The sequence below is a fragment of the Caretta caretta genome, chromosome 4 (assembly GCF_965140235.1).
Source record: "Caretta caretta isolate rCarCar2 chromosome 4, rCarCar1.hap1, whole genome shotgun sequence".
NCBI lineage: Eukaryota > Metazoa > Chordata > Testudines > Cheloniidae > Caretta > Caretta caretta.
In genome coordinates this window covers 20,179,660-20,207,344 of record NC_134209.1, presented here as the reverse complement: position 1 = coordinate 20,207,344, position 27,685 = coordinate 20,179,660, and the positions used below count along the sequence as shown (strand labels likewise).

Sequence of the window (27,685 nt, the reverse complement as noted above, 5' to 3'; positions counted from 1 at the left end):
TTCTTTGTTTAGACCTTCAAGATATTAACAAAGTTAACAGGAACTTTTTTATACACAAAGGCCAACATGTGTTTAAAAATTGGAACTTAAAGTTAAGCACCTATGGATGGGATTTTCAAAAGCACTGGTCTACTATAGGAACACAAGCCATGGCTTCAAACCTGATAGAAGAGTATAGCCCGGTCAAAGCTTTTTTGATGTGTAGAAGTTCCATACATTGGAAAGTGCTATTGGTTGAAAATGTAACACAGGCTATTGACTCATCAGTTTTGTGTGTAAGTTTGTGGCGATCTCACAATAAGGATGTTATTGAGGAGCTGGGTTTCTCATTTTCAATATAGATGAATATTTTAAGTGTGAGAATGGCTAAACAACAACTGTGAAACTGATTCTACCACTTGGGAAACTAATTAAAGGAACAAGTGCAGAAGATCCACTTTAGTGATCTAAGACTAGAAAGTGGGAAGAAAGAACTAGCAACACGGAAATAAAATAAATCCAGTTTAAACGTGATTTAATATTTTAAAAATCTTGTTTTTAATCCACTCTGAGATTAACATTTTTAGAAGAGGTTGTGCAGGGATTATAGTACTGTAATACAAAATTACTCAACATAGTTAAGTCCAAAGCAGACTGTGAAGGGCTACAAAGGATCTCACAAAACTGGGTGGCTGGGCAAGAAAATGGCAGATGAAATTCAATGTTGATAAAAACAAGGTAATGAACATTGGAAAACATAATTCCAACTAGACATGTAAAATGATGGGGTCTAAATTAGCTGTTGCCACTCAAGAAAAAGATGTTGGAGTCACTGTGGATAGTTCTCTACAAAACATACACTCAATGTGCAGTGGCAGTCAAAAACGCTAACCATGTTAGGAACCATTAGGAAAGGAATAGATAATACAGAAAATATAATGCCTCTATATAAATCTATGGTACGCCCACACCTTGAATACTGCCTGCAGTTCTGGTTGCTCTATTTCAAAAAAATTATATTAGAATTCCAAAAGGTACAATGAAGGGCAACAAAAATGATTAGGGGTATGGAACAATTTCCATAGGAGGAGAGATTAACAAGACTGGGGTTTTTCATCTTGGAAAAGAGATGACTAGGATGGGATCTGATACAGGTCTATAAAATTTTGCCTGGTGGGTAGAAAGTGAATAAGGAAATTTTACTTATTCCTTCATAGAACACAAAAATGAGGGGTCACCTAATGAAATTAATAAGCAGAAGGTTTAAAACACGCAAAAGGAAGTACTTCTTCACACAACACACAGTTAACCTTTGGAACTCATTGCCAGGGGATGTTGTTAAGGCCAAGGCTATAACAGGGTTAAAAAAAGAACTAGATACGTTCATGGAGGATACATCCAGCAATGGCTGTTAACCATGATGGTCAGGAATGCAGCCCCATGCTCTGAGTGTCCTGTTTGCCAGAAGCTGGGAATGGACAACAGGGGATAGATGACTCAATGACTGCCTGTTCTGTTCATTTCCTCTGAAGCATCTGGCATTGGCCACTGTTGGAAGACAGGATACTGGTCTAGATAGACCACTGATGTGACCCAGTAGGGCCATTCCCATGTTCTGTAATAAAATGCCACGGTTCATGCAATTTTAGCTGTTGATAAAACAAACCACTTACCTTTTGTGACCTCCTTCTTCTTTAAATTTCAGGTTTACTTCTATGAATACAATATACACTCAAAACCAGTGGATAAGCCTAGGCAATGCCTTCCATATGCAATAATAACAGTAAGATTTATTGGTCAGAAGGTGGAAACTGACCCTCTTATCTCATCTGTGAGGTTTCTGTCTAAAGGATTTCCTAAGTATTCTGGTAAGATTCATTTAGCTACATGTAGTAACTGTAGGATGTTAAAAGGGATACGTGCATTGGGGAGCTAATTCTCTAAACAGCTGTATGTTATCATTGTTCTCCCTCTACAATGGATATCTTACCCCCTAATGTCAAAATTATGCTTTGCAGTACTCCATGCTACCACTTCAAAATGGAACAATATATTTCTCCCAGTTCCAGCTACTGATGGCAGCAAGTATGCAGAGGAGAAGGGAGTGCTTCCCTTCAGGTTCCGGGAGTGTTGCTGCATGTGTTATCCAGGGCAGTTGCCTAATTCTGAGAGGAGTGCTCAGCCTTAGTATTCCACTGTTCCTGCACAAGACAGGCCAGGATTTTGCCTTCATACTTAAGTATTGATTGCCAGAGGAAATCTATTCCAAGAGCTTTAGCTACAAATAAGTTAACTTATTTTTTATTGCTTTTATCATAGCAAATATCTAATATTGATGTATTGTCTTTATAAGAGAAGGTGAGGCTTATTCTTTAACAGCTTGGATAGAAGTTAGAGATAGACTTCTAAGAGTTAAAAATTCAAGTTGCTGTTCAAATAAATGGAAGCGTCATCAAATATTTAATGCTAAATATCCAAAATATGTAAAAGAACTTAAAGTTAAGTGAAATGGCACTTGCTGTAAAGAATGGAAGACACTGAGGTGAAAACTGTTTCTGAAATTTGGAGGTTCATGTAAAAAGATTGTTTCCAAAAGTACGTTTCCCCTGGGGGATTCTCCTGTGCCTGTCATGTATTTTGGCTGATTTCCTTTATGATTCTCTGATGAGATACTTTTGTGTTACTGCTCCTGCCTTAGTCAGGATTATCTTTCACTTGGATCTTAGACCCTGGGCTCTGGAATTACTGTGGAAAATAATGAAAAGGCAAAAGAAAAGAAGCCAGTTGAGATGCCTTTCCTTCCATGGGTTGATGCTACCAGGGGCTAGATTAGGTGCATAACTGCCACTCACAAAGCTCCCACTCAACTACCTGAACCCTGGTAGGCACCTAAACTCGCTTGGCATCTTAATTTTCATAGTGAAAATCCCCTAAATGCCTGTGTTTTCAGCCTTTGTGTGCGCACTGCCGCCCCAGGCCAGGCCTCTGGATGCTGACGGGCCAGAGTGATGTGTGAGCCCAACTCACCTGTGGAGCCCGATCCAGTCAGTGTGCTCAGACCTTGCCTACTGGAGCGGGAAGCCCCTACAGAGAAGCTTACACTAAACGTCAGGAGACGAGGAGGATGACTTTCCTCATAATTCATAGCCCAGTGGCTAGGGTATTCACCTGAGATGTAGGAGACCTCCCCCGTTTAAGTCCCCAGCTGCACGTATGGAGAGACTGAGGGGGTGCCACATCAAAATACCCCATAACCCAGTGGTTAGAGCTCTCCCCTGTCAGGTGGAAGATTCTTGTTCAAATCCCTTCTCAGGTGGAGGGGGAACTTGAATCGTGGTTCTCCCACATCTCAGGTGAGTACCTAACCACTGGCCTAAAAATAATGAGGGACCCTCCTTCTCCTCCAACAGTGTGGGCACCTCACACCAAGAGAGGGTTTGCAACTGAGAGTCCCAAGCAGAGGGAGGCACTACCCTGCAGCCTGGACTTAGGTACCTCTCTTTGTTAGTGGGGTGAGGGGTTGGCATCTCCCACTGGCTGTCTTAGGCAAGGAGCTGCCAAATGTGCTGGCCTTTGTGTATCCGATTCTGAAGCACCTATCTCTCCCCATTCATTGTAAACGGAGCCTAGTCCTGCACTCAGGCTTTGTGAATCCCTGTGATTTTTTAGGTGACTGAAAGTTAGGCATGGCAATAGTCAGCATCATTGCACCTAAGTTTCTTTATGAATCGAACCCAAAGTGTGGAGGGGATCCATCTTTGGTTAAGTATTGAGTCACTGATATTTGATGTTGAATCCTTTATTGTTTTATAGAAGAGATTAACAAAAACTCTGACCAAAGCAGTAACTGCTTTTGGAGTTGGATGCATAACTGTATTTGGTAGTTGCAAGACTGCAATTGTCAAGAAATTACTTGCTTAAGTGTACAACATAAGAAGCAAAGTGCACCATTAGACACCATTGCAACTGATGGGAGTTGTGCATGCATATGCGAGGGCAGAATTTGTCCCCAAATGTAATGGAGGTGCACCTTTTTGCCTATAATTTTAAGCTAGAGACTTATGTGGTGGTGAGGAGAAGGGGACTGAACTGGGTTCACTGATCAGTGACTGGTGACAATTGAGGACTTCTCTCCAGCAGGACTGCAAGCACTGTGGTTTTTTTTTTAAAGACTTAAAGGATATAGAAAGCATATTTAATGTATATAAAGGTGATCTTCAGTTCTTTTAAAAATAGTATTGTATGCTCCATACTCAATAACCGAGTAAGAGGACATTCAATATGTTAACATAAATTTGCCCATTTTCTTTCTTCAGGATTATTAGATGCACACTCACCACAGATTCCTAGCTCCTGCTGATCATGATCTCTGTCTGCAATGCACCTATTTAGTGGTACCTTAATGCAGACAAAAATTACATATGTGAACAAGTAGTCCACAGGATTGCATTCTGCTTCCCTTTCTCGTAAAAGCTGTTGAGGTGCACTTATATTACCTGAGGCTATTTTTAAATCTTTCTTCTTCCTCTTTTGTAATTTCATTTCTGTCCATAGCAAACTGGTCCTGGTTTTGTATTGGGAAAAACCCTGTCAAAAAGATAAGTCTTACATCTTGATCTAAATGTGATGAGATCCATTGTCAGTCTATGTCTGGTGGGAGTTCTACCACAATGGGCTGGCTGCTTGGGTGTCTCTGACCACCGCTTCCACATATCAAGCTTATCACTAATAACTTGGGGGGAGGGATAGCTCAGTGGTTTGAGCATTGGCCTGCTAAACCCAGGGTTGTGAGTTCAATCCTTGAGGGGGCCATTTAGGGATCTGGGGCAAAAATTGGGGATTGGTCCTGCTTTGAGCAGGGGGTTGGACTAGATGACCTCCTGAGGTCCCTTCCAACCTTGATATTCTATGATTCTGTGAACTCCATTGGTCTAGTTGAGTGCAACCAGGTCATTGTAATGGAGAGAGCAAAGTGATCCCAGGGAGAGGCAGATTCCAAAAACCCTTAAAGCTCAGGGTTTTGATTTAGATCTAGCAATTGATAGGGAGCCATTGCAGGATGCAGGGAGTCAGGATGTGTTCCCATTGTCTTGTGGTGCTCTGGGGACTGGCTGCAGCAGTACTCTACGTGCTATGGTGGTGACTCTTGAAGAGTAATGGAGGCCAGAGCAACCTGCAGGGATAAACGTAACAAAGTGTATGTGGTTAATAGCTTGGATTTGATTCTTAAATAACATACGTATACGTGTAAATCAGGAGTAGCTCCATTAAAGTCAATAGAATTACAATGTTATTTAACTGATGTAAGTGGGAATTGGGCCAATGGTATTCTTTTAAATTTTTAATATTTTTATTTTATACTTACTTATGGCAGTAGCTCTCAATCTTCCCAGACTATTATATCCCTTTCAGGAGTCTGGTTTGTCTTGCGTACCCCAAGTTTCCACTCACTTAAAACTACATGCTTACAAAATCAGACATAAAAAACCAAAAGTGTCACAGCACACTATTATTGAAAAATTGCGGACTTTCTCACTTTTACCATAAAATAATAAAATAAACCAATTGGAATATAAATACTGTACTTACATTTCTGTGTATAGTATATAGAGCAGTATAAACAAGTCATTGTATAAAACATTAGTTTGTACTGACTTTACTAGTGCTTTTTATGTAGCCTGCTGTAAAACTAGGCAAATATCTAGATGAATTGATATGCCCCCTGGAAGACCTTTGCATTCCTTCAGGGGTACACGTACCCCTTGTGGAGAACCACTGCCTTATGGAACATGAAGTAAGAATATTATCACTGTTTTTTTAATCTGGGGACTACCATACTTCTGTAGGGAACTCCTTCTCCAGTGCTCTCCACTGATGGTGGGTTTGTCACTGTCAGAGCAGGACCTTCTGGAGCATCATTGTGAGTAGGTGTAATCTGTGGCCTGTGGTTAGTCTGGCCTTCACAGACCAGTAGAAAGAAAAACGTTTTAAAATTGCTGATGTACTTAATACCCCTCTGAAATCTCTTTGCTGAGTGTGCACCATATTGTGTTAATGTTGTTCACTTTATGCTTTTTCACATTTGTTAGGTCACTTTACAATCTTAACAAGAGTTTTAGCTTCCTTAGTAGTGCCCCTCTGTTCAGCTCAACAATTTTGCTTTGCCCCCAGTAAGAAATGTTTGGCTGTAGATAGAAGCGGAAGCAGAACTGCTATCTGACATTTTGCAAAACAGAAGGGTTTTTTTCTGTGATTTGGCAGGGATGGAGTGTTTTTTGCTGAGTCAGGGGACTGTCATTTACAGAAAACTCTGACTCTACTTTAAAGAGGAATAAGAGGAGTAACTCTGGACCGCGGTTTTGGACATGAGAACAATATAATCATTATCCAGTAGGATTTGTATTTTGGATAGCTTCTTTCATACAAACTATATTCCAGAATGCCCTGCAGAGTTAAATAATGTGTAGAGTTAATAAATAAACAGGGTGAGAGAAATTGGGATACTAGAGGAACAGGAGAAAAGAGAGGTTTTCAGATGGGATTTGATGGTGCATCACTGAGGTGGAGAGATGCAGTAAGGTTGTTTTCAGTGGCATGTGCTGCGGTGGCTTTTGCCCCAATAGCAGAGATACTGTATGAAGGGTTATAATAAAATAGGCGAGGAAAGTGTGAATGTACAGAACTAGCTTCCATCCGCTCGTAACCTGTGGTATGCATCTTAAACTGAGTTGCAATTTGTTCAATGAGTCTCCCTCAAAAAATCTCCTGAAGGATGTTAAACAGTAGCTACTAAAGTTAGACATTTTTAAATAAGCCGCTGCAGATAACTTACATCCAAGCTTTATAATAAAGAGCTGAATGAGGAGTTTACTGGACCATTAATGTTGATTTTCAAGAAGCTTTGGAACACTGGTGAAATTCCAGAAGACTGGAAGAAAGCTTATGCTATGCCAATGTTTAAAATGGAAGGGTAAATGGAATGACATAGGCAATCACAGAGTTGTCAGTCTGACATCAATTCCGGGCAAGATAATGGAGTAGCTGATATGAGACTTGATTAATAAAGAATTAAAGGAGGATCATAAGGATTTCACAATCAACATGAGTTTATGGAAAATAGATTGTGTCAAACTAATTTGACATCTTTTTTTTTTGGATGAGATTATAAATTTGGTGATAAAGGTAATAGAGTTGATGTAATTATACTTGACTTCTGTAAGGCATTTGACTTGCTACCACATGACATTTTGATTAAGAAAGTAGAATGATATAAAATTTATGTGGCACACATTAAATAGATTAAAACCTGGCTAACTGATAGGTCACAAAATATAATTATAAATGGGGAATCATCATGAAATGGGCGAGTTTCTTGTAGGGTCCCACAGTGATTGGTTCTTGATCTTATACTGTTTAACATTTTTATCAGTGGCCTGGGAGAAAACATAATATCATCACTGATAAGTTTGCAGATGACCTAAAAATTGTGGGAGTGGTTAATAATGAAGAGGACAGGTCACTGACACAGAGCGATCTGGATCACTTGGTAAACAGGGCGCAAAGCAAATGAGGAAGTTTGTGTGGAAGGTTGTTTTTTTATGAGAGTATCCAGTTTTGAGAGCTCATTCTTAATCTTTCCCTGTTTGCTGTAGAGGGTGTTGCTGTAGAGAATGCTCTCAAATGTGGATACTCTCATAAAAAAACAACCTTCCACACAAACTTCCTCATGGCTGGACTTTACAAAAACTAGACAAGCCATTTACAACACACACTTTGCTTCTCTACAAAAGAAAAAGGACACTAAACTATCTAAACTACTACATGCCACAAGGGGCCACAACAGTGGTTCCCTTAACCCATCCAGCAATATTGTTAATCTATCCAACTATACTCTTAGCCCAGCACAAGAATCTGTCCTATCTCGGGGCCTCTCCTTCTGCCCCTCCACCCCCACGAACATGATACAGTGCTGTGGTGACCTAGAATCCTATTTCGACGTCTCCAACTCAAGGAATATTTCCAACACACCTCTGAACAACATACTAACCCACAGAGACCTTCCTACCAAGACTACAAAAAGAAGGATTCTGGGTGGATGCCTCCTGAAGGTCGAAACAACAGACTGGACTTCTACATAGAGTTCTTCTGCTGATGTGCACAGGCTGAAATTGTGGAAAAGCAGCATCACTTGCCCCATAACCTCAGCCGTGCAGAACACAATGCCATCCACAGCCTCAGAAACAACTCTGACATCATAATCAAAAAGGTTGACAAAGGAGGTGCTGTCGTCATCATGAATAGGTCGGAATATGAACAAGAGGCTGCTAGGCAGGTCTCCAACACCACTTTCTACAAGCCATTACCCTCTGATCCCACTGAGAGTTACCAAAAGAAACTACAGCATTTGCTCAAGAAACTCCCTGAAAAAGCACAAGAACAAATCCGCACACACACACCCCTGGAATCCGACCTGGGGTATTCTATCTACTACCCAAGATCCATAAACCTGGAAATCCTGGACGCCCCATCATCTCAGGCATTGGCACCCTGACAGCAGAATTGTCTGGCTATGTAGACTCCCTCCTCAGGCCCTATGCTACCAGCACTCCCAGCTATCTTCGAGACACCACTGACTTCCTGAGGAAACTATAATCCATCGGTGATGTTCCTGAAAACACCATCCTAGCCACTATGGATGTAGAAGCCCTCTACACCAACATTCCACACAAAGATGGACTACAAACCATCAGGAACAGTATCCCTGATAATGGCACGGCAAACCTGGTGACTGAACTTTGAGACTTTGTCCTCACCCATAACTATTTCACATTTGGGGACAATGTATACCTTCAAATCAGCAGCAGTGCTATGGGTACCCGCATGGCCCCACAGTATGCCAACATTTTTATGGCTGACTTAGAACAACGCTTCCTCAGCTCTCGTCCCCTAATGCCCCCACTCTACTTGTGCTACATTGATGACATCTTCATCATCTGGACCCATGGAAAAGAAGCCCTTGAGGAATTCCACCATGATTTCAACAATTTCCATCCCACCATCAACCTCAGCCTGGACCAGTCCACACAAGAGATCCACTTCCTGGACACTACGATGCTAATAAGTGATGGTCACATAAACACCACCCTATACCGGAAACCTACTGACCGCTATTCCTACCTGCATGCCTCCAGCTTCCATCCAGACCACACCACACGATCCATTGTCTACAGCCAAGCTCTAAGATACAACCGCATTTGCTCCCACCCCTCAGACAGAGACAACCACCTACAAGATCTCTATCAAGCATTCTTACAACTACAATACCCACCTGCTGAAGTGAAGAAACAGATTGACAGAGCCAGAAGAGTACCCGGAAATCACCTACTACAGAACAGGCCCAACAAAGAAAATAACAGAACGCCACTAGCCATCACCTTCAGCCCCCAACTAAAACCTCTCCAACACATCATCAAGGATCTACAACCTATCCTGAAGGACGACCCATCACTCACAGATCTTGGGAGACAGGCCAGTCCTTGCTTACAGACAGCCCCCCAACCTGAAGCAAATACTCACCAGCAACCACACACCACACAACAGAACCACTAACCCAGGAACCTATCCTTGCAACAAAGCCCGTTGCCAACTGTGTCCACATATCTATTCAGGGGACACCATCATAGGGCCTAATCACATCAGCCACACTATCAGAGGCTCGTTAACCTGCACATCTACCAATGTGATATATGCCATCATGTGCCAGCAATGCCCCTCTGCCATGTACATTGGTCAAACTGGACAGTCTCTACGTAAAAGAATAAATGGATACAAATCAGACATCAAGAATTATAACACTCAAAAACCAGTTGGAGAACACTTCAGTCTCTTTGGTCACTCAATTACAGACCTAAAAGTTGCAATTCTTCAACAAAAAAACTTCAAAAACAGACTCCAATGAGAGACTGCTGAATTGGAATTAATTTGCAAACTGGATATAGTTAACTTAGGCTTGAATAGAGACTGGGAGTGGATGGGTCATTACACAAAGTAAAAGTATTTCCCCATGTTTATTCCCCCTCTTCAGCCCCCACTGTTCCTCAGATGTTCTTGTCAACTGCTGGAAATGGCCCACTTTGATTATCACTACAAAAGGTTCCCCCCCCCGCCCCGCTCTTCTACTGGTAATAGCTCACCTTAAGTGATCACTCTCGTTACAGTGTGTATGGTAACAACCATTGTTTCATGTTCTCTATGTATATAAATCTCCCCACTCTATTTTCCACTGAATGCATCCGATGAAGTGAGCTGTAGCTCACGAAAGCTTATGCTCAAATAAATTTGTTAGTCTCTAAGGTGCCACAAGTACTCCTTTTCTTATAGCTGCATGGGAACAATATTTAATAATGGGTTCTTCGGTCTAGCAGAGAAAGCTATAACATGATCCAAGTGCTGGAAGTTGAAGCTAGATAAATTCAGACTGGAAATAAGGTGTACATTTTTAACTGTGGGAGTAATTAGAACCATAGAACCACAGGGTTAGAAGGAACCACAAGCATCATCTAATCTAACCCCCTGCCAAGATGCAGGATTTGTTGGCTCTAAACCATCCAAGACAGATGGCTCCAGCCTCCTTTTGAAAACCTCCGGTGAAGGAGCTGCCACGACTTCCCTAGACAGTCTGTTTCATTGTCCTACTGTTCTTACAGTTAGGAGTTTTTTCCTGAGATTTAATCTAAATCTGCTATGCTGTAGTTTTAAGTCATTGCCTCTTGTCCTGCCCCCTGTGGCAAGAGAGAACAACTAGGGCTGATATTCACTTCAATACAAACATATAGCACTGTTGGTTTAGATTAATAATAGAACAAGTTTATTAACAAAAGAAGATAAAATTTTAAATGAGTTCAAGTATAAGAGATAAAGTTTAGAAAGGCTTACAAGCAAATTAAAGTGAAAACACACATCTAAAAGTCTAAAACTTAATTTAGCAAGTTTTGGTTCAAGGCTTTGTTTCAGATGGCCTTTCTCATCCATCATTTTCCAGCAAGACAGTGGCTGACCCTCTCCTTGGTCAGGATCTCTCGCTGAGGCCCAAAGGTGCTTTGCCATCTTAGGTGAAAGAGAGAACTCGGGATCTCTGCCCCTTTCTTTTGTATTCAGCGTAGTTGTAGCTGTGCCAGTCCCAGGATATTAGAGAGACAAGGTGCGTAAGGTAATATCTTTTAGTGGACCAACTTCAGTTGGTGAGAGAGACAAGCTTCTGAGCCACAGAGCTCTTCTTTAGGTCTGGGAAAGGTATTGGGAAAGATACTCCACTCTATTGGGAAAAAGAAAAGGAGTACTTGTGGCACCTTAGAGACTAACAAATTTATCTGAGCATAAGCTTTTGTGAGCTACAGCTCACTTCATCGGATGCATTCAGTGGAAAATAGAGTGGGGAGATTTATATACACAGAGAACATGAAACAATGGTTGTTACCATACACACTGTAACGAGAGTGATCACTTAAGGTGAGCTATTACCAGCAGGAGAGCGGGGGAGGGGGGAAACTTTTGTAGTGATAATAAAGGTGGGCCATTTCCAGCAGTTGACAAGAATGTCTGAGGAACAGTGGGGCTGGAGGGGGGGAATAAACATGGGGAAATACTTTTACTTTGTGTAATGACCCATCCACTCCCAGTCTCTATTCAAGCCTAAGTTAATTGTATCCAGCTTGCAAATTAATTCCAATTCAGCAGTCTCTCATTGGAGTCTGTTTTTGAAGTTTTTTTGTCGAAGAATTGCAACTTTTAGGTCTGTAATCGAGTGACCAGAGAGATTGAAGTGTTCTCCGACTGGTTTTTGAATTTTATAATTCTTGATGTCTGATTTGTGTCCATTTATTCTTTTACATAGAGACTGTCCAGTTTGACCAATGTACATGGCAGAGGGGCATTGCTGGCACATGATGGCATATATCACATTGGTAGATGTGCAGGTTAACGAGCCTCTGATAGTGTGGCTGATGTGATTAGGCCCTATGATGGTGTCCCCTGAATAGATATGTGGACACAGTTGGCATCGGGCTTTGTTGCAAGGATAGGTTCCTGGGTTAGTGGTTCTGTTGTGTGGTGTGTGGTTGCTGGTGAGTATTTGCTTCAGGTTGGGGGGCTGTCTGTAAGCAAGGACTGGCCTGTCTCCCAAGATCTGTGAGAGTGATGGGTCGTCCTTCAGGATAGGTTGTAGATCCTTGATGATGTGTTGGAGAGGTTTTAGTTGGGGGCTGAAGGTGATGGCTAGTGGCGTTCTGTTATTTTCTTTGTTGGGCCTGTCCTGTAGTAGGTGACTTCTGGGTACTCTTCTGGCTCTGTATTCACTGCACCTTCAATGGTCCCTTAGAATATGTGCTAACTTCTTATGCTAAACAATCTGTTCTACCTTGCATTTAGCTGTGATGCTTGAAGTACCTTTCCCACAACTGAAGGAGAGCTCTGTGTGGCTCGAAAGCTTGTCGCTCTCACCAGCCGAAGTTGGTCCAATAACAGATATACCTCACGCACTTTGCCTTTCTTTTTGTAGTCCATTGAAATTTTTTAATGGATTTTTAAAATGAACATTACCCCTCAAAGTAAAGTCTATTCAAGCTGTGAGGAAGGCAACATGGAGTCTTGTGATGAAGGAAGTTCTGTGCTCTTTCACTTGTGTTCACTGAAATGCAAATTGTTCTGTTTCCTGCCATCTCATCCCCTTGCTGTCTTGATGATCCTGTTTACTACTGCCATGTAAACTGAGGTAAACACACATTCCTTTGTTTAGGATAGGCCTGTTTAACAACTTTTGCCTAGGCAGGGGAGTCTGGTTTTGAACATGTGCTAATAATGTCATACAGAGGGATTTCATAACTTTATGTATAATTTTTCTCCATACATTTCACCATGGTATTATTGACCAGGAAGTAATTTTTCAAATGATACCTCACAAGGCATATTTTGTACACAGATTATGTACACCGTAGTGTGTAGGATGTGAATACAGGGGTGCTTTGGGTCACAGTGGGCCCATAACTGGTTGAAAGATTATACTCAAAGAGTAATTATCAGTGGTTCACTGTCAACTGGAGGGCATATCTAGTGGGGTGGTACAAGGGTCTGTCCTGGACCTGGTACTACTCAATATTTTCATTAATGACTTGGATTATGGAGTGAAGATTATATTTATAAAATTTGTGGATGACACCAAACTGGGAGAGGTGGCAAGCATTTTGGAGGACAAAATGTACTTTAGAATTCAAAATGACCTAAACAAATTGGAGAATCAGTCCGAAATCAAACAAGATAAAATTCAATAAAGATAAATGCAAAGTACTGCATTTATGATGGAAAAACCAAATGTACAAATATAAAATGGTGAATAACTGGTACGGCAGTAGTACTGCTGAAAAGGATCTGGGGGTTATCATGGATCACAAATTGAATATAAGCGAACAATGGGATGCAGTTGCAAAAAAGGCTAATATTCTGGATGTATTAACAAATATGTATGATATGGGAGGTAATTGTCCCGCTCTGCTCAGCACTGGTGAGGCCTCAGCTGGAGTAGTGTGTTTGGTTCTGGGTAACACTCTTAAAGAAAGATGTGGACAAACTGGGGAAGTCCAGAGGAGAGCAACAAAAATGATACAAGGTTTAGAAAACCTGCTCTATGAGGAAAGGTTAAAAAACTGGGCATGTTTTGTTTTGAGAAAAGAAGGCTGAGGAGGGGACCTGGTAAGTCTTCAAATATGTTAAGGGCGGTCATAAATAGGACTGTGATCAATTGTTCTCCACATCCACTGAAGGTCGGACAAGAAGTAATGGGCTTAATCTGGAGCAAGGAAGAATTAAGTTAAATGTTAGGAAACTTCTGACTTTACGGGTAATTAAGTTCTGGAGCAGGCTTCCAAGGGAGGTTGTTGAATCCCCATCATTGGAGGTTTTAAAGAACAGGTTAGACAAACACCAGTCAGGAATAATGTTAGGTATAGTTGGTTCTCTCCCAGTACAGAGGGTCTGGAGCCCTACATTTCTGTGATTCTATGTTTATGGGGGGGTTCCTCTCATGTGTGATTGGCAGAACAGAAGAAAGCGCAAAGGTGCTTGTTTCAAATATAACAAGTGGGTGATGGAGGCTAGTATCATGGACAGAGGAGAGATGTTAGTGGATTCACTGTTAGCAAATGAGAGGGAAGTAAGGTGGGGATGGGCCATGAAGTGAAGACAAGGAATTTGTGTTTGATGTGATGGAAAAGAAGGAGCCAATGGAGGGATGCAAAAAAAGTGTTGACATGATCAAAACGAGGAACAAGGGAAATGACTTTGCACAGCAGTGTTTTGAGTGGATAAATGCGAAGCTTTTATCAAGGCCCAAGGAAAGAATGCTGCAGTAATAAAGATGTAAGATGACAAGGGCCCGGATGAGAAAAGGCATGTCTTTATTTAGGTGTTAAAAAGCCACCCCCTTCACTGATAACCATTTTGAATTCTCCTATACTTTAGGCAGAACATGAAATAAATTCAGATTAAAAGTGTTTGGGCTTTTTTTAAGTTAGAAATGGGTCAACATTGTTCTTGCAGCCTTAACTGTGGAGTATTGTCACTTTTCTCTTCTTTCTTTCACAGGAAGACGAGGCTCATGGAAAAACTGTACAGTAGCCAAAAGGATCGGTAAAGGTGCTCAGGCTACAATAATCTATGAGCATTTCAGGAAATCTGTAGATTTTCTTGCTTTCAGACCTGAGGAGAGCTCTTCTTGCAGTGAAGTAAATTCAGAGGAGAATACTTCTGGCCCAAAAGTTTCTTCCTCCTGTGAAAATACACTGAACAGGAATGGTTCGGTAGCTGAAGCCAATGATACCCAAGTGGAACATAACATATCTGGAAGGTGGGATTCATCACAAGTGCAAGAAAATGAGTCACGTCTGCCACTTGTGGCTGGTGTAGATACCAGTGGAAGCATTAGTAGTGACCACAAGGTGAATCTAAAATGCATTATTTCAGATGATAATTTTACCACAGTTTCTGCTGCCCACAGTAGTAGTGGCTCAAGTACTGTAATTACTTCAAGACTCATCATGGATCCAAGACTAAAGAAAAGAGAAGGAAACTCAGGAAAACAAAACACTGAGGCAGTTTTTCATGAGAATTCAGCATCTGAGAATGGGCTGGAATATCTCAACTCAGAAATGAAAATATCAGCCACTTTAAATATACCTTCACCTGGAGAACCTCCTCTGCTTAATGACCCAAAACAAGGTCAACTTAGACAGAGACATGAGGAGCAAGCATCACGGAAAGAGACAGCTTTCATAAAAGAGTTTAAATCCACAGTGAATACAGACAAAGAACGCACTGTGGAAAACAAGCAAGTGGCTGGTAGCGTAACAAAACTTCGTAAAGGAATAGTGGAGCCATTTGCATTGCAGGGTATTCACACACATGCTGCTTCAAAAACTGTTATTGAAGAAAAGCACATCACAACAAATGAAAACCGTCTCTGTGATAGAAAAGACTTGAAAACGCACCAGATTACTGTGGGAGAACAACTGAGGAAATGTTCATCTTTTCCATTTGGGGATACAAAACCTGAGATAGACTTGCAGGAGAGTTTGTCCATGAAAGACAAAGCAGACCACTGCTACAAAGAAAAAAGTTCCAATCTTCATAAGAACAATATAAAGCATTTACCTGTTCACGATAGCAAAAAGAACTTAAGTTTCACTAAAAAGTTAAGGCATAATGATCCTCCTCCTGATCAAAAGTGCTCCTCTGTGTCAGTTGGAAAGTCAGTTGCATCAGTGCTACCTGCTAACTTTGCCTGCAACACACACTCTGAAGCCATGCCTCACAGCATTGCAGATTCAAGCAGCTGCCAGTATTCCAGATCTCAAAAGGGTTCCAATCACCATACACCGTCAGTGGTAGGGAATATTTTCTCTTTCTTCTCTGTAGATTGTCAAAACAAAAATTCAAAGAAAGCACCTCCAGAGGACCTCAAAAAAAGAGAAAAACAAAGGTCACACTCATCTCTGTCTCATGCGTGGAGGCAGGGCAAAATGTCAGTAGCACAGAACAAAAATAATGCAGATAAAAAATCTAAGATTTCCCATCGAGTGTGTAATGGTCTTTACCCACTTAAGAAACATGATAAAGGGCAGGGTTCAGCACAACTGAACCATTCTAAATGGGATAAATATGCCTCAGTGAAAGGAGGGCAGAAATGTAAGGAATCACAATCTATTAATTTAATAGTACTTGAGGATAATCAAATACATACTCCTGAACAGTCTTTGCATGATGATAAAGGCATGAACATAGGCATCCAACATCCTGAAAATATTAAATCTCATGAAGGCAAGACAGAATATACTGGGAAAACGCATAACCAGTTACAAGAAAATAATTATACTTCTGCAATAGGAAACAGTTCAACAGATTCTTACTTAACATATGCTGAAAATACTTTGACCTCAAACAGTGAATATGAAGTTAATAGTGAGGGTTTTGATACACAGGATTATACTTTAGACAGTGGTGTCCATGGAAAAATGCATCTTTTTAAACATGCTATGAGAAAACAATATGCCAAAGTGGAAGAGGACAAGTGTGTCTGTCATCACGTTGCTTGTGAATCTGTTCCTAGTGATCAAATGGTTGGTGAAGAAAACTTTCACCAAAGTAAGCTTCAAGACACTTTGCTTTCTGAAAAAGCCAATGTTGATGAAGGCCCTATAAAGGCCCATAAATTAATATATTCAGCAACTGAAATTACAAACAAAAATTGTGTAGGTAAAAGAGAAGATGCTATAAAAGAAGTAAAAGACAATTCTTCCATCAAAGAAACAGTGAATGACCAGATATATTTGTCTCATGCTATCTGCAGAACAGACAAAGTATTGAGAGGTTGCTTCAATAAAGAATGCTTATGTTTCCTTGGAGAAAATGAGCCAGTGTCATTAGACAAATATTTCTGCAGGGATAGCAAAGAGAGTGATGCTTCTGGAGCTGCATTTTTAGATGAAGAGCAGAGTTGGATCTGTAATCAGGAAATGGGGACCGATATAAATGTTCATGATTTCAATCAAATGCACACATGCCAACTTGAAAAAGAATTTAGCAACGTCCCAGGAGTCTGGCTGGAAGTTTGTGACACTCCTCATATTCTGGATTTAAAAAGATCAGCTTCTGATTTAAACTTAATTTTTGAAGAAGGATGTGCATTAACAGGAGCATATTTGATGGAAACAGAAAATATTACCACTTCTGTAAAGGAAAAGGGAATGATTCCAGATAACAAAAGAGAATCAGAAGAGCTGTCTGCCACAGCAGAGTTTTGCAGATCTATAGCACTGTCAGAGGCTCATCAATGGGAGGAGCAGAATACTGTTATGCTAATCACCACCATATCCATGCCTTCTGGAAATGTGGAACACGAAGAAAGGGGATGTTCCAAACCTCAGGAAACACATGTTTCTGAGAAAAACTCATCTTGCCATGAAAATAGTGTGCAGGAAATATTTAAACAGACGATGGAGGAGAAATGTGAGGATATTTTTCTCCAGGACTTGGAATTTGAAAGTGAGATTGAAATTTCTCTGGAGCAGCATGAGGAATCTCTCTCAGTACCACAAAATCCACATAGTCATGAAGGTGGATCTGATGAGGAGGTTGATTCACTGTATCAGTACTTGACAGATCGTATAGACTGGGAAAGTTTATCTGGAAACGCTAGCCAGAAGATATTAGAGAAAAGTGAAGATCATTGTTCGTCAGGGAAAAAATCTTGCACAAAGGAAGATAAAACAGAATCTTTAAGTACAACTGTGTGGCCTGACTTACAAATTACAGTAACCAACATACTTAAATCAGGATTCAGCCCCCCCAACATTGGAATTGCAAGAGAGATGTGGAGATGTGCAATTGAATCTCCAGGATTAGAAGTCAATATGGAATTGTCAGGAGAGCAAAGAAGTGAAGAATATATACAGAATTTGGATCTTACAAATAAAATGCAAACATGCCTACCTATCTGTGTTCATGAGGCAGACAGTCATATGCCTGAAAAAGAAAGCAAAACTTTCACTGCACCTGTTACTGTTTCTGATGTATTGAATAAAGTAAGTAGCTTTTACGGTACAAAACCAAAAGATAATAGTAATGAATGTAAGAGTAAAAAAGGTGTGCAATCAAAAGTTAAGAGAAAGCATCCACATAATAAATCTCTAACAAATAAAATGAGGCCTCAGAAAGCTTCAACACATTCACCTATATACAGAAATTCAAAACTTTGTGGTAAAAAGAGAGAACACTATTCATCTGAAATGTTTTCTTTATTGTTTGAGGGACGAATGAAAACACTTGCACAGTCTGAAAAACACATTAAAAATGTTCTAAATACTCTTTGTAGTGAAGCATCCTTATGCAAAAGTAAGCGTCTATCCAAAAAAATAGATGGTGCTATGTTTCACTTAAGGAAAGCTCAGAGGAGAGTTCTCAAATCTCTAAAAATTGTAACTAAAGTTGGAGAGAAAAGACAAAAGGGTCCCTTACCAAAATGTTATGAAATAATATGTAACGACTTATGGGAAAGCTGTGATCTTGAAGGTCATAGTTTCTTGACAACTGGGAAGTATTCTTCTGCTCACTTTTCTCAGAAAAGAAAGTATAACATGAAGGAAAATAAACGAACTGTAGCGTTTAAGAAAGCAAGTGACACAGTTACATGTATGCCAATAAAACAAAGGTTTAAAAATAAAGGGGATAAAATGAGAGAAATGGTTTCAGAGGAAGACATGCACGCAAGGTCCACTACAGGTTGTGCACCGGTTGTGTTGAAAGATATTATAAGTCAGATGCATCATTGTAAATCTGACTTACCTGTGGCTTCTTCAGTAACTTGTAGTCAGTTTTCGGCTGCTACATGCAAGGCATATTTGGCTTTTGAGGGTGACAATGTGAGAGATACGAGAAGAATAACGAAACTTCAAACAGACTCTGAAAACTCTCTAGGTTTAGACACCATTGGGCTAGAAGATATGGAACTAACTAATAAGGAGCACAAGGTTTTTGTAAATGTTTCATCTAAAATTCATATTCAAGGGACTGCTGGAAAATGTGGCAGTGTAACAGGACAAGACCATATCTCTGAAGCAAATACATTTAACAACAAAAATATCTCAAGACCTTTGAGCTTGCCTGTCGAAAAGGATGATTCTGTAGAATTTTGTACAGACAAAAGAAAAGATGGAGCTTGTAAGACTAATGTAAAGATGAATGCTGTCATACATACATCACTATTAAAAACAGCTGCAGAGAGCTGTTTAAATGCAAACACCAACAAGCAAGATGTTTCCACACTCTCCGCCACTCACAAAAACCTGGACAATATTCTTTCTACTGAAAAAGAGACTATGTTTTCTGCTGGCAGTGGGGGTATTTCCACAAATCAGAGTGTTGGTATTGGAAACTTTTCTTCAGGCTCAATGAGGCAGATGCCTGCAGCAGGAGGAAAACATGAGACCAGTGTATCTCAAGTTCCATTAGATCACGAAATTATTAGTGCTAAAGCTGCATCTTTGAAAATAAGCGCAAACATTTCATCTGAGAGAATTTTAGAAACCCATTCTTTTGAAACACCAACAGTACCTCTCAGCGGACAGCTGCAAGATAGAGGCTATGACAGAAAAGAAACTTCAAATTCAGACATGCGTTGTCTGAATAATTGCAGTAAAGTAGCTGAAAAGGAGGCACATGTTACCGAGACTATCAAATTGGAACCACTGGCAAAAAATGTATATAAGAGAGAAAATAATATAGAGACAGAGAACTATTTAAAGAATGTATCTTCTGAGTCATTAGTATACAATGCTCTGACCCCGTTTTCAAATCAATACATTTCACAGGAAGTTGGACAGAATACATTTCCAAAAATAAAGGAAACGGGGCTAGTGGAAAGCAAAGTGAAATCACCTGTAAATCTGTATTTGCTAAAAGATGTACCTGGGAGATCCTCTGCTAAGGTCGTTTTGGAACAAAAGAGCATAACACACAGAGAAGGTCACTCTAGGTGTAATAAGGAATCCAGATGCATTCAGAGTTCTTCAAACAGCAGCAGTGCTTTCACTGCACCTGTCTTAAGGAAGCCAATTGATAAGAAATTTGCCAAAAGAAATGAAGATTGGAAAGAAAGCACTAACAAAGATCGCCAAATTAACTCAGAGTTGACATCAGGAATTATGGCAAAACAAGGTATTCCAAACATTACCGGGGTTTATGATGCCTCACCAAGCAAAACACATCAGCATCTTACAGCCCATATGGCTAAACTGAATGCAGATAATCTCTCAGGTGATGGTCCTAACAAATGTAAGGGCCTCAATAGTAAAAACAAGCATAGAGGAGTTGGGACAGAACTGAAATCTCTTGCTTTCATAACTGAAATATCAAATATTTTACAAAAAGCAGATGAAACATCATCTCTGAAAATGTTACAGGAACAGATTACAGTTTGTGATAACCTTCTTCCTTCATTTGTTAAAGCTTTTGAGGAAAAGCAAGGGAGCTCATTTAAGCACATCTTGGTTTCTCGAGAGTTACTGGTTGAAAGAAAGCTATGGACTAACTGTAAATCGAAGTTAAAATCACATGCTGTAGATTCGCTGGTGGAACTCCAAATGATAATGGAAACAATTCAGTTCATTGAAAACAAAAAGTGCTTTCTAGAAAGGGAGCCAACTTTCCGAAGTTTGCTTTGGTATGATGGTTCACTGTACGGGGAACTGCTTGGTAGGCCATCAGGGTATCAACAACAATCCAGTTTCTTTCCAGCTTTCCAAAGAAGGCTGAAGTACAATGTTTTTCGTGAGCTTCAGAGCTACCATAGACAGTTATTAGAGCTCTTTGAAAAAACAAGGTGGGAAAACAAATCTTATTATGCATTCTTGAAATTCAGACGAGAGATTGATGAGTGTGAAGCTGTGGTACAACAGAATTCTGATTGCTTAGATTTTTTCCTCTCTGTGCCTTTTACTTGTGGAGTTAACTTTGGAGATACTTTAGAAGATTTGGAAACTGTAAGGAAAAGTGCTGTGGAACTGATAAATACATATAGGAACCTTCCAGATGCTCACTCCTATGCAGAAAAAGAGGACCATCTGTGGGTTATAATGGAAATTATCTCCACAAAGATAAGCTTTATAAAGGCCTGTGAATCAATGAATATGAAAGCTTCACTCTTTGGCCTTGAGCATATATTTTTTGATGCTGCTAAAAGTCTTGTATGGAAAGACAGACATCTGTTGTTAAATAAAGCCTCTCCCGATAAGAAAAAACAACTTCTGTGCCAAATAAACCAAGATGCTCTCTCCAGGCTGTATGAAGTTTATGAATATGTGGCAGAAGAGTTTAGAACTGAAAAATCTAACAACATTACTGAGAAGAAAAATGATACAGAAAAGTCAAAATATTGGGAAAACAAAGGCAAACATGGAGATGAAAACTCTGACTTCCTCAATGTTTTGCTTTCACATCCTGATATTTGCTGTGTTGGAGAAATATTAGATGAAGCTCAGTTTGCAGACCTCAAGAAGTTACAGCAGCTAATGCTCAGATGTACAGAACATTTAGAAAGCTTAAAAATGTATTTTCAGATTTTGCAGGAGGAGGATGTCAATAAAATCTTGATCACAGAGCAAAATGTGCTAGACACAATGAAAAATGATGGCATTAATGCTATAATTTTAAAGCCTGAAGCTGTTGAGACTTACATTGAAGTACTAATGATGTATGAAACAGTTCACTTCCTTAAAAATTCAATAGCAAGAAAAATAGATGAACAAAGATTTCGAAGCTTGTTGTGGTTTGATTTATCGCTTCTTCCTGAATTGGTACATTGCCAAAAGAAAATGTCTTCCTTTTCATTTCTGAAGGATAATTCAATGGACAACCTTTGTAAAACTGTTGAGTCTGCCATCTCTGATCTTAAGAGTGAACTGGACATTATTTGCAACTATGCAGAAACCATAAACAGCTCTTATGCACTTCATCTTCTCACCAGAGAACTTTCAGAACTTTCAGAAACAAGAGAATTAATACAAAATTCGAAGCCTTCTATCTTCACGTATGTTGAGTGTGTACCTTATACCATATCTGTAAACTATGGGAATACTGTGACTGAATTAGACTACAACTACAACCAGTTTTCTTTGTTGCTTGAAAATTTGATGTTGGCTGCCAGGAAAGATTTAGGAAAAATGGCTCATATTATGAAAATCATGAAAACCATTGAGCTTATGAAGTTTGCTTGTGCCAAAAAAGGTAAATCCGTCCTCTCTCTTCTGATATATCAGATGCTAAATAATTGGAGAAAGACCTGCCAGTTGAAAAGAAAGGGAGACATGAAAATGCATCTGACTAAAACTAAAAAAAGTGTCTGTGAAACTCAAGATGCAGTGTATGTCATCAAAGCTAGTTCTCCGCCCCAGCAAAAAAGACCTAGTTTTGTGTCCTCACATGGAGACACTCCTGAGTATACAGAAAGCTCTTCTCCTTCCATCTGCAAAAAACAAAAGGTAAGATCATTCCTTAATACTTCAAAATGCGTTATCTTTAAAAGAGAATTGTAGTGCTAGTTACATACGGATACTGAGTTAAGGGCAGAGGTGTGCATCAGATTGTGCTTTGTGGAGATGAATGATTCCAGGTTTGAATTTAGAGCAAAAAAGTAAACTCTCTCATCTATATTATTCCCAAGGCTTAAACTGATCTTAAAGAACTGACGGGTCTGTCTTTGCCAATGAGGAAAGGTCATTAGTTTGTAACAGTGTTTTTGGGCTAAGAAATCTCTAATGCTGTTTTTCTTTCACCCTCAAAATAAGATTTTTTTTTTTACTAGATAAGGGAGAGTCAATTTTAAAAAATCTGAATTTACCACTTGTAGAATGCTGAATCAGCATCAGCCTGCTAGGCTAGCTGAGGATTCTCTCAAAGCACAGAGTCCAATATGATGATCCCCTGTCTTGGCAAAGCCAAGAGTTCAAAAACTAGAGCACAAACCAAAATAAACACCTGAGCTTTATTTACAGCCTCAAATGCAAACAAATCCCACTCCTAGTGCATCTCACATGCCTGCTTTCCTAGTGTCACTGGAAGTGGGGATGATCAGCTAAGCTCCTTGATTGCCATTTATGGAATGCTCTCTCTTCTTTGGAAGGCGAAATAGATTGTGGTTTTGAGTCTGTCACGATAAGGCATGTTTTCAAATCCTTCAGTCGTTCTTATACCATTTAAAAAAATTTATCCTCTTAATTTTAATGGTATCCAACTATTGTTTTGTGTGTCTAAAGTACTTTTTAATATTTATATCAGTGTTCATATTTCTCTTGCATAAGACCTGTGGAAAATCCGAATGTGAACAATAAATCATAAAAATGGTATTTCTTTACCACCTGATGTCTGTAAACCTCTAGGTGCCTATTAATAGCATACTTTAAATCAAATCTTTAAAAATATGTTGTGACCTTATCTATAAACCCCAAAGACAGGGAGTTGAAAACAGGAAGTATGCAGCACCATTGTTATACTGTAGGTCAGTCTGTTGTGGTCTAGCTCTGCCCTCAACCTCTCGCACTTGGTCTCTACCTTTGAGAGACAGTAGCTGTATCTTGTGTTTGCTGTTCAGCTGCTACTTTATTCTTAATGAATGGGCTGTGTGCACCTGTTGTAGAATTGGAAAGCAATCAGTTGTTGCTGGGAGCTGCAATTCTAAGCCCCATTCCTCATTTGGGCCCCCAGAAATTCTGCCTCCAGTAGTGGTACAAGTTGGGGGTTCATCTTCGAGAATGGTTATATGTATTTGTTGTCTGTGCAGTAGAGATCTCACTTTATCTTCCAGCTCTTTTCCCTCTCTTCTGCTGGGAGGTCTCTTCTACTGAGCATCGAGGCCTGTAGGACCTCTCTGGTTCTGTATCTCTCTAGTCATCTTCCTCTGCCTTCTACCTTTCCCCACAGCAGCAGAGAAACCCTGCAAGCATCAAGCCATGTCCAGGAGCTGCTGTATTTATAAGGCAAGCTTTTTAGGAGCTTCATAGGGTGAGCAATGCCCTGCTGTGGCCAACCAGCTGACCCTTACCCTGCCAGGGCACAGGGATTTGAATTAGACTGGCAAGTCAGGGCCTGGTTGCAGCTTCCTGCAGGGGAACTGTGCTGTGGGAAGGTTCAAGCAGGAGCAGTGTGATTTCTCTGGGAAGGAGAACCCCAAACAGCCCGCTCTGGGATAAGTCTTGTAAAATCCAGAGCCTCCAGGTTCCCAAAAGACAAACCAGTGTCCCTAAGGATTTGTGAATTTTTAATGAGCAATTAGTGTAAAAAATCCCCATCCTCCCCATTTTTGAGGACATCACTGAATCTGAATGGGGGCTTCTGGGTGAAACTAAACTGTTACATAAACACAAGAAAATTTCGCAGGTGATGAGAATTAGTCAATGAAGAAGACCTAAGACCAGGGCAGTAGTAGTTCCACCGGGTGCAAGGCATTGTTGTCTTTTCAGAATGGGACTTACTTCCAAAAGTTCCCATAGACCATAAGAGAGAAGATACTCTAAGCAGACATTTGAAAGCTCAGCTTTGATCATTCAAATAAAAAAGATTCTTTGTAATTCATAAGGAAAAACTACTAAGTGGCTTGTTTGTCTAGGGGTATGATCCTTACTGTGAATGTGAGAAGTCTGGGATTCAGATTCTGGCAAATTCTTGCAGCAATGTGTAAAATATTGATTCTTGGCAATCTTTTTTGGAAATTGATGTGATTTGTGAAAAGAGTAATGGCCCTTAACAAGGAAGCTGTGTTTATACCCTTGAATAGTAGTCATTGCAAAGAGAGACCCTTAGCTTACAAATTTATAGGTGACGCTGTTTGGGGAAACATGAGGGAAAATAGGAGCTGAGAATGCAGGTCAAAGTCACCTCTCATTTCTCAAATCCAGCATAGCAAACCCCTTAGCCCCTACCAACACCAAAGCCATTTAAGAAGAGACTCTGCCCGCACTCCCACCCCCACGAGGGAGTAAACTGGATCAGAAGCTCAGAAAAAGTCCTAGATATAATTTTATCCTGAACCACAAAATCCTTAGAATGCATATTTATGTTTGGAAACTTCCACTTTCTGTAAAAGAGCCTTCCATTCAGTCTACATTCTGAACTCAATCTGAAATGACTTATAGTGGTTTTAACAAGGCTCAGATTGCAAGTTTTAGAGGATTAAAGGATAAGAGAACAATTAAAGGATTAGAAAACATGCTTTATAGTGATAGACTCAAAGAGCTCAATCTGTTTAGTTTAACAAAGAGGTTAAGCAACAACTTGATTACAGTTTATAAGGATCTATGTGGGGGACAAATACTTAATAATACTCCTGACAGAATGAGGAGTAAAGATCTCAAGTTGCAATGGGGGAGGTTTAGGTTGGATACTAGGAAAAACTTTTTCACTAGGAGGGAGGTGAAGCACTGGAATGGGTTACCTAGGGAGGTGGTAGAATCTCCTTCCTTAGAGGTTTTTAAGGTCAGGCCTGACAAACCCCTGGCTGGGATGATTTAGTTGAGGATTGGTCCTGCTTTGAGCAGGAGATTGGACTATATGACCTCCTGAGGTCCCTTCAAAACCTGATATTCTATGATTCTATGAATAATAGAGTCTTCAGTCTGACAGAGAAGAGTAAAAAAGATCCAATGGCTGGAAGTTGAAGCTACATAAATTCAGACTGGAAATAAGATGTACATTTTTGATAGGGAGGGTAATTAACCATTGGAACAATTTGCCAAGGGTTGTGGTGGATTCTCCAGCACTGACAATACTTAAATCAAGAATGGGTGTTTTGCTAAAAAAAATCTGCTCTAGGAATTATTTTCGGGAAGTTCCATGGTCTATGTTATACCAGAGGTCAAACTAGATGATCACAATGATCCCTTATGGCCTTGGAATCTGTGAATAAGGTGACTCTCAGTCTTGGGTATCCGAGAACCGTCACGATGACGTACCTTCTAAAAAGTTAATCTCCAAGCTATATAAAGTTATCTTGAAATACAGTGGTATGCAGACCAAGGCATGAAAGGGCTTGGAATAAATATGTGGGAAATGAAATCCATTTGGTTTATTATCATGACTGTTCTGTCTCCACTACCCCATGATACAAACTGACATGTTTTCATTTTATACATGGTTAATTTAATTACCTAGCCTACACCAGTTTTCACTAATCATTCAGATAGGGTGACAAGTGTAAAATATACAGAAGATATTCTCTACTTTAAGACTCCAACTGTCTGAATAAGATGCATGGTTATTAGTGAGATACTGTAAATTACAGTGTCTTATATTTTGCAAATCTTAATTACACCTGAACCAGAGGGTGTTTTTCTTCCTTCAGAGGCCCTTTCAGCTGCATGTTTTCCTTTTTAAAAGCAAAAGCGTTATTTATGGATGATATTTCACTTGAACAATCATGACCTAACTTTGGTCCAAAAGGACTTAGGCAGATCCCTGCTACAGCTCCACTAAAGTCCCTCTTAGCCTGGCAGGTGGGGCATTTAACACATTGGACTACAGTTTAGGAAATACTAGTTTAAAAAATTGACAAATTTAAAAAACACCAACACCACCATCAAACAATTGAAAGAACTAGTTCAATCTTACTGGTTTTGAAGCTTTAGGTTTGTGTCTGCCCAGTGATTTTTTGGATTTAAAAAGGGAGAGATTCAGTGGGAAGGAGACACTTTATATTGATAGACTCAAGGAACTCAATTTATTTAGCTTAAAAAAGAGAAGATTAAGGGGTGACTTGATTACAGTCTGTGGGTACAAATATTTAATAATGAGCTCTTCAGTCTAGCAGAGAAGGGTATAACATGATCCAATGGCTGGAAGCTGAAGCTAAACAAAGTCAGAATGGAAATTAGCTGTACATTTTGAACAGAAAGAGTAATTAACCAATTAAACAATTTACCAAGTGGTCGTGTTGGATTGTCTATCACTGACAACTTTTAAATATCCAAAGACCTGTTCTAGGGATTATTTTGGCCTCTGATATATAGGAAATCGGACATCTATCCTTGGAATCTGTGAATCTATAAGTTACACACACACACATTCATGGACAACATCCCAATCAGAACCAAGCCCAGAGAAGCAGACCCACTCAGAACTTGCCAAATGCCAGAAATGCTTCCAACCCACTGGTTATTACCAAAAGCCAAGAACTTTTTGAGCCAAGCATAGGGAGTTGCCCACCCACAGGCTGCAAAAGGCATGGCTGTAGTCAGAACTTCACCACACTGGAAAAGATTTATAAAGATCCAAAGCCTCATTGCATCAGTGTTGTCCCAGCAGCAGTTATCAGTAGTGCAGTGTCTTCAGCATTGATGATTGCTTTTGCCATGAACCAGTATCGTCCCTCAGGGGATTCCACATGAAGTATCTCCAGAAATTCCTTTCAAAGACATGAAACCACTTGCTAAATGCACTGCAGAATTGGGCATCTATTCCCAGATCACATGCAGATGTCCTGTTTGTGGGTAAATAAGTACAAAGAACATGCTGAAACATAATTTAGACCCTTGCATACCCACTATGGAAGCAAACTTCACACTGGGGGCAGCATGCATGAAGATGACACAACCCTCATGTAAACAAATGAAAGCAT

General features: G+C 40.0%; 1 protein-coding gene across 4 annotated transcripts in view; it reads left to right on the top strand.

The window, feature by feature from the left end:
- The window catches only part of TEX15 (testis expressed 15, meiosis and synapsis associated), a 94,644-nt gene that overhangs the window by 50,139 nt on the left and 16,820 nt on the right, over positions 1-27,685 (top strand). For all 4 annotated transcript variants that reach the window (XM_048849012.2, XM_048849008.2, XM_048849009.2 and 1 more), the window contains exons 6-7: positions 1,685-1,847; positions 14,614-22,559. In XM_048849012.2, coding sequence (XP_048704969.2) covers positions 1,685-1,847; positions 14,614-22,559 — 8,109 coding nt within the window. The remainder of the gene's footprint in view (positions 1-1,684; positions 1,848-14,613; positions 22,560-27,685) is intronic.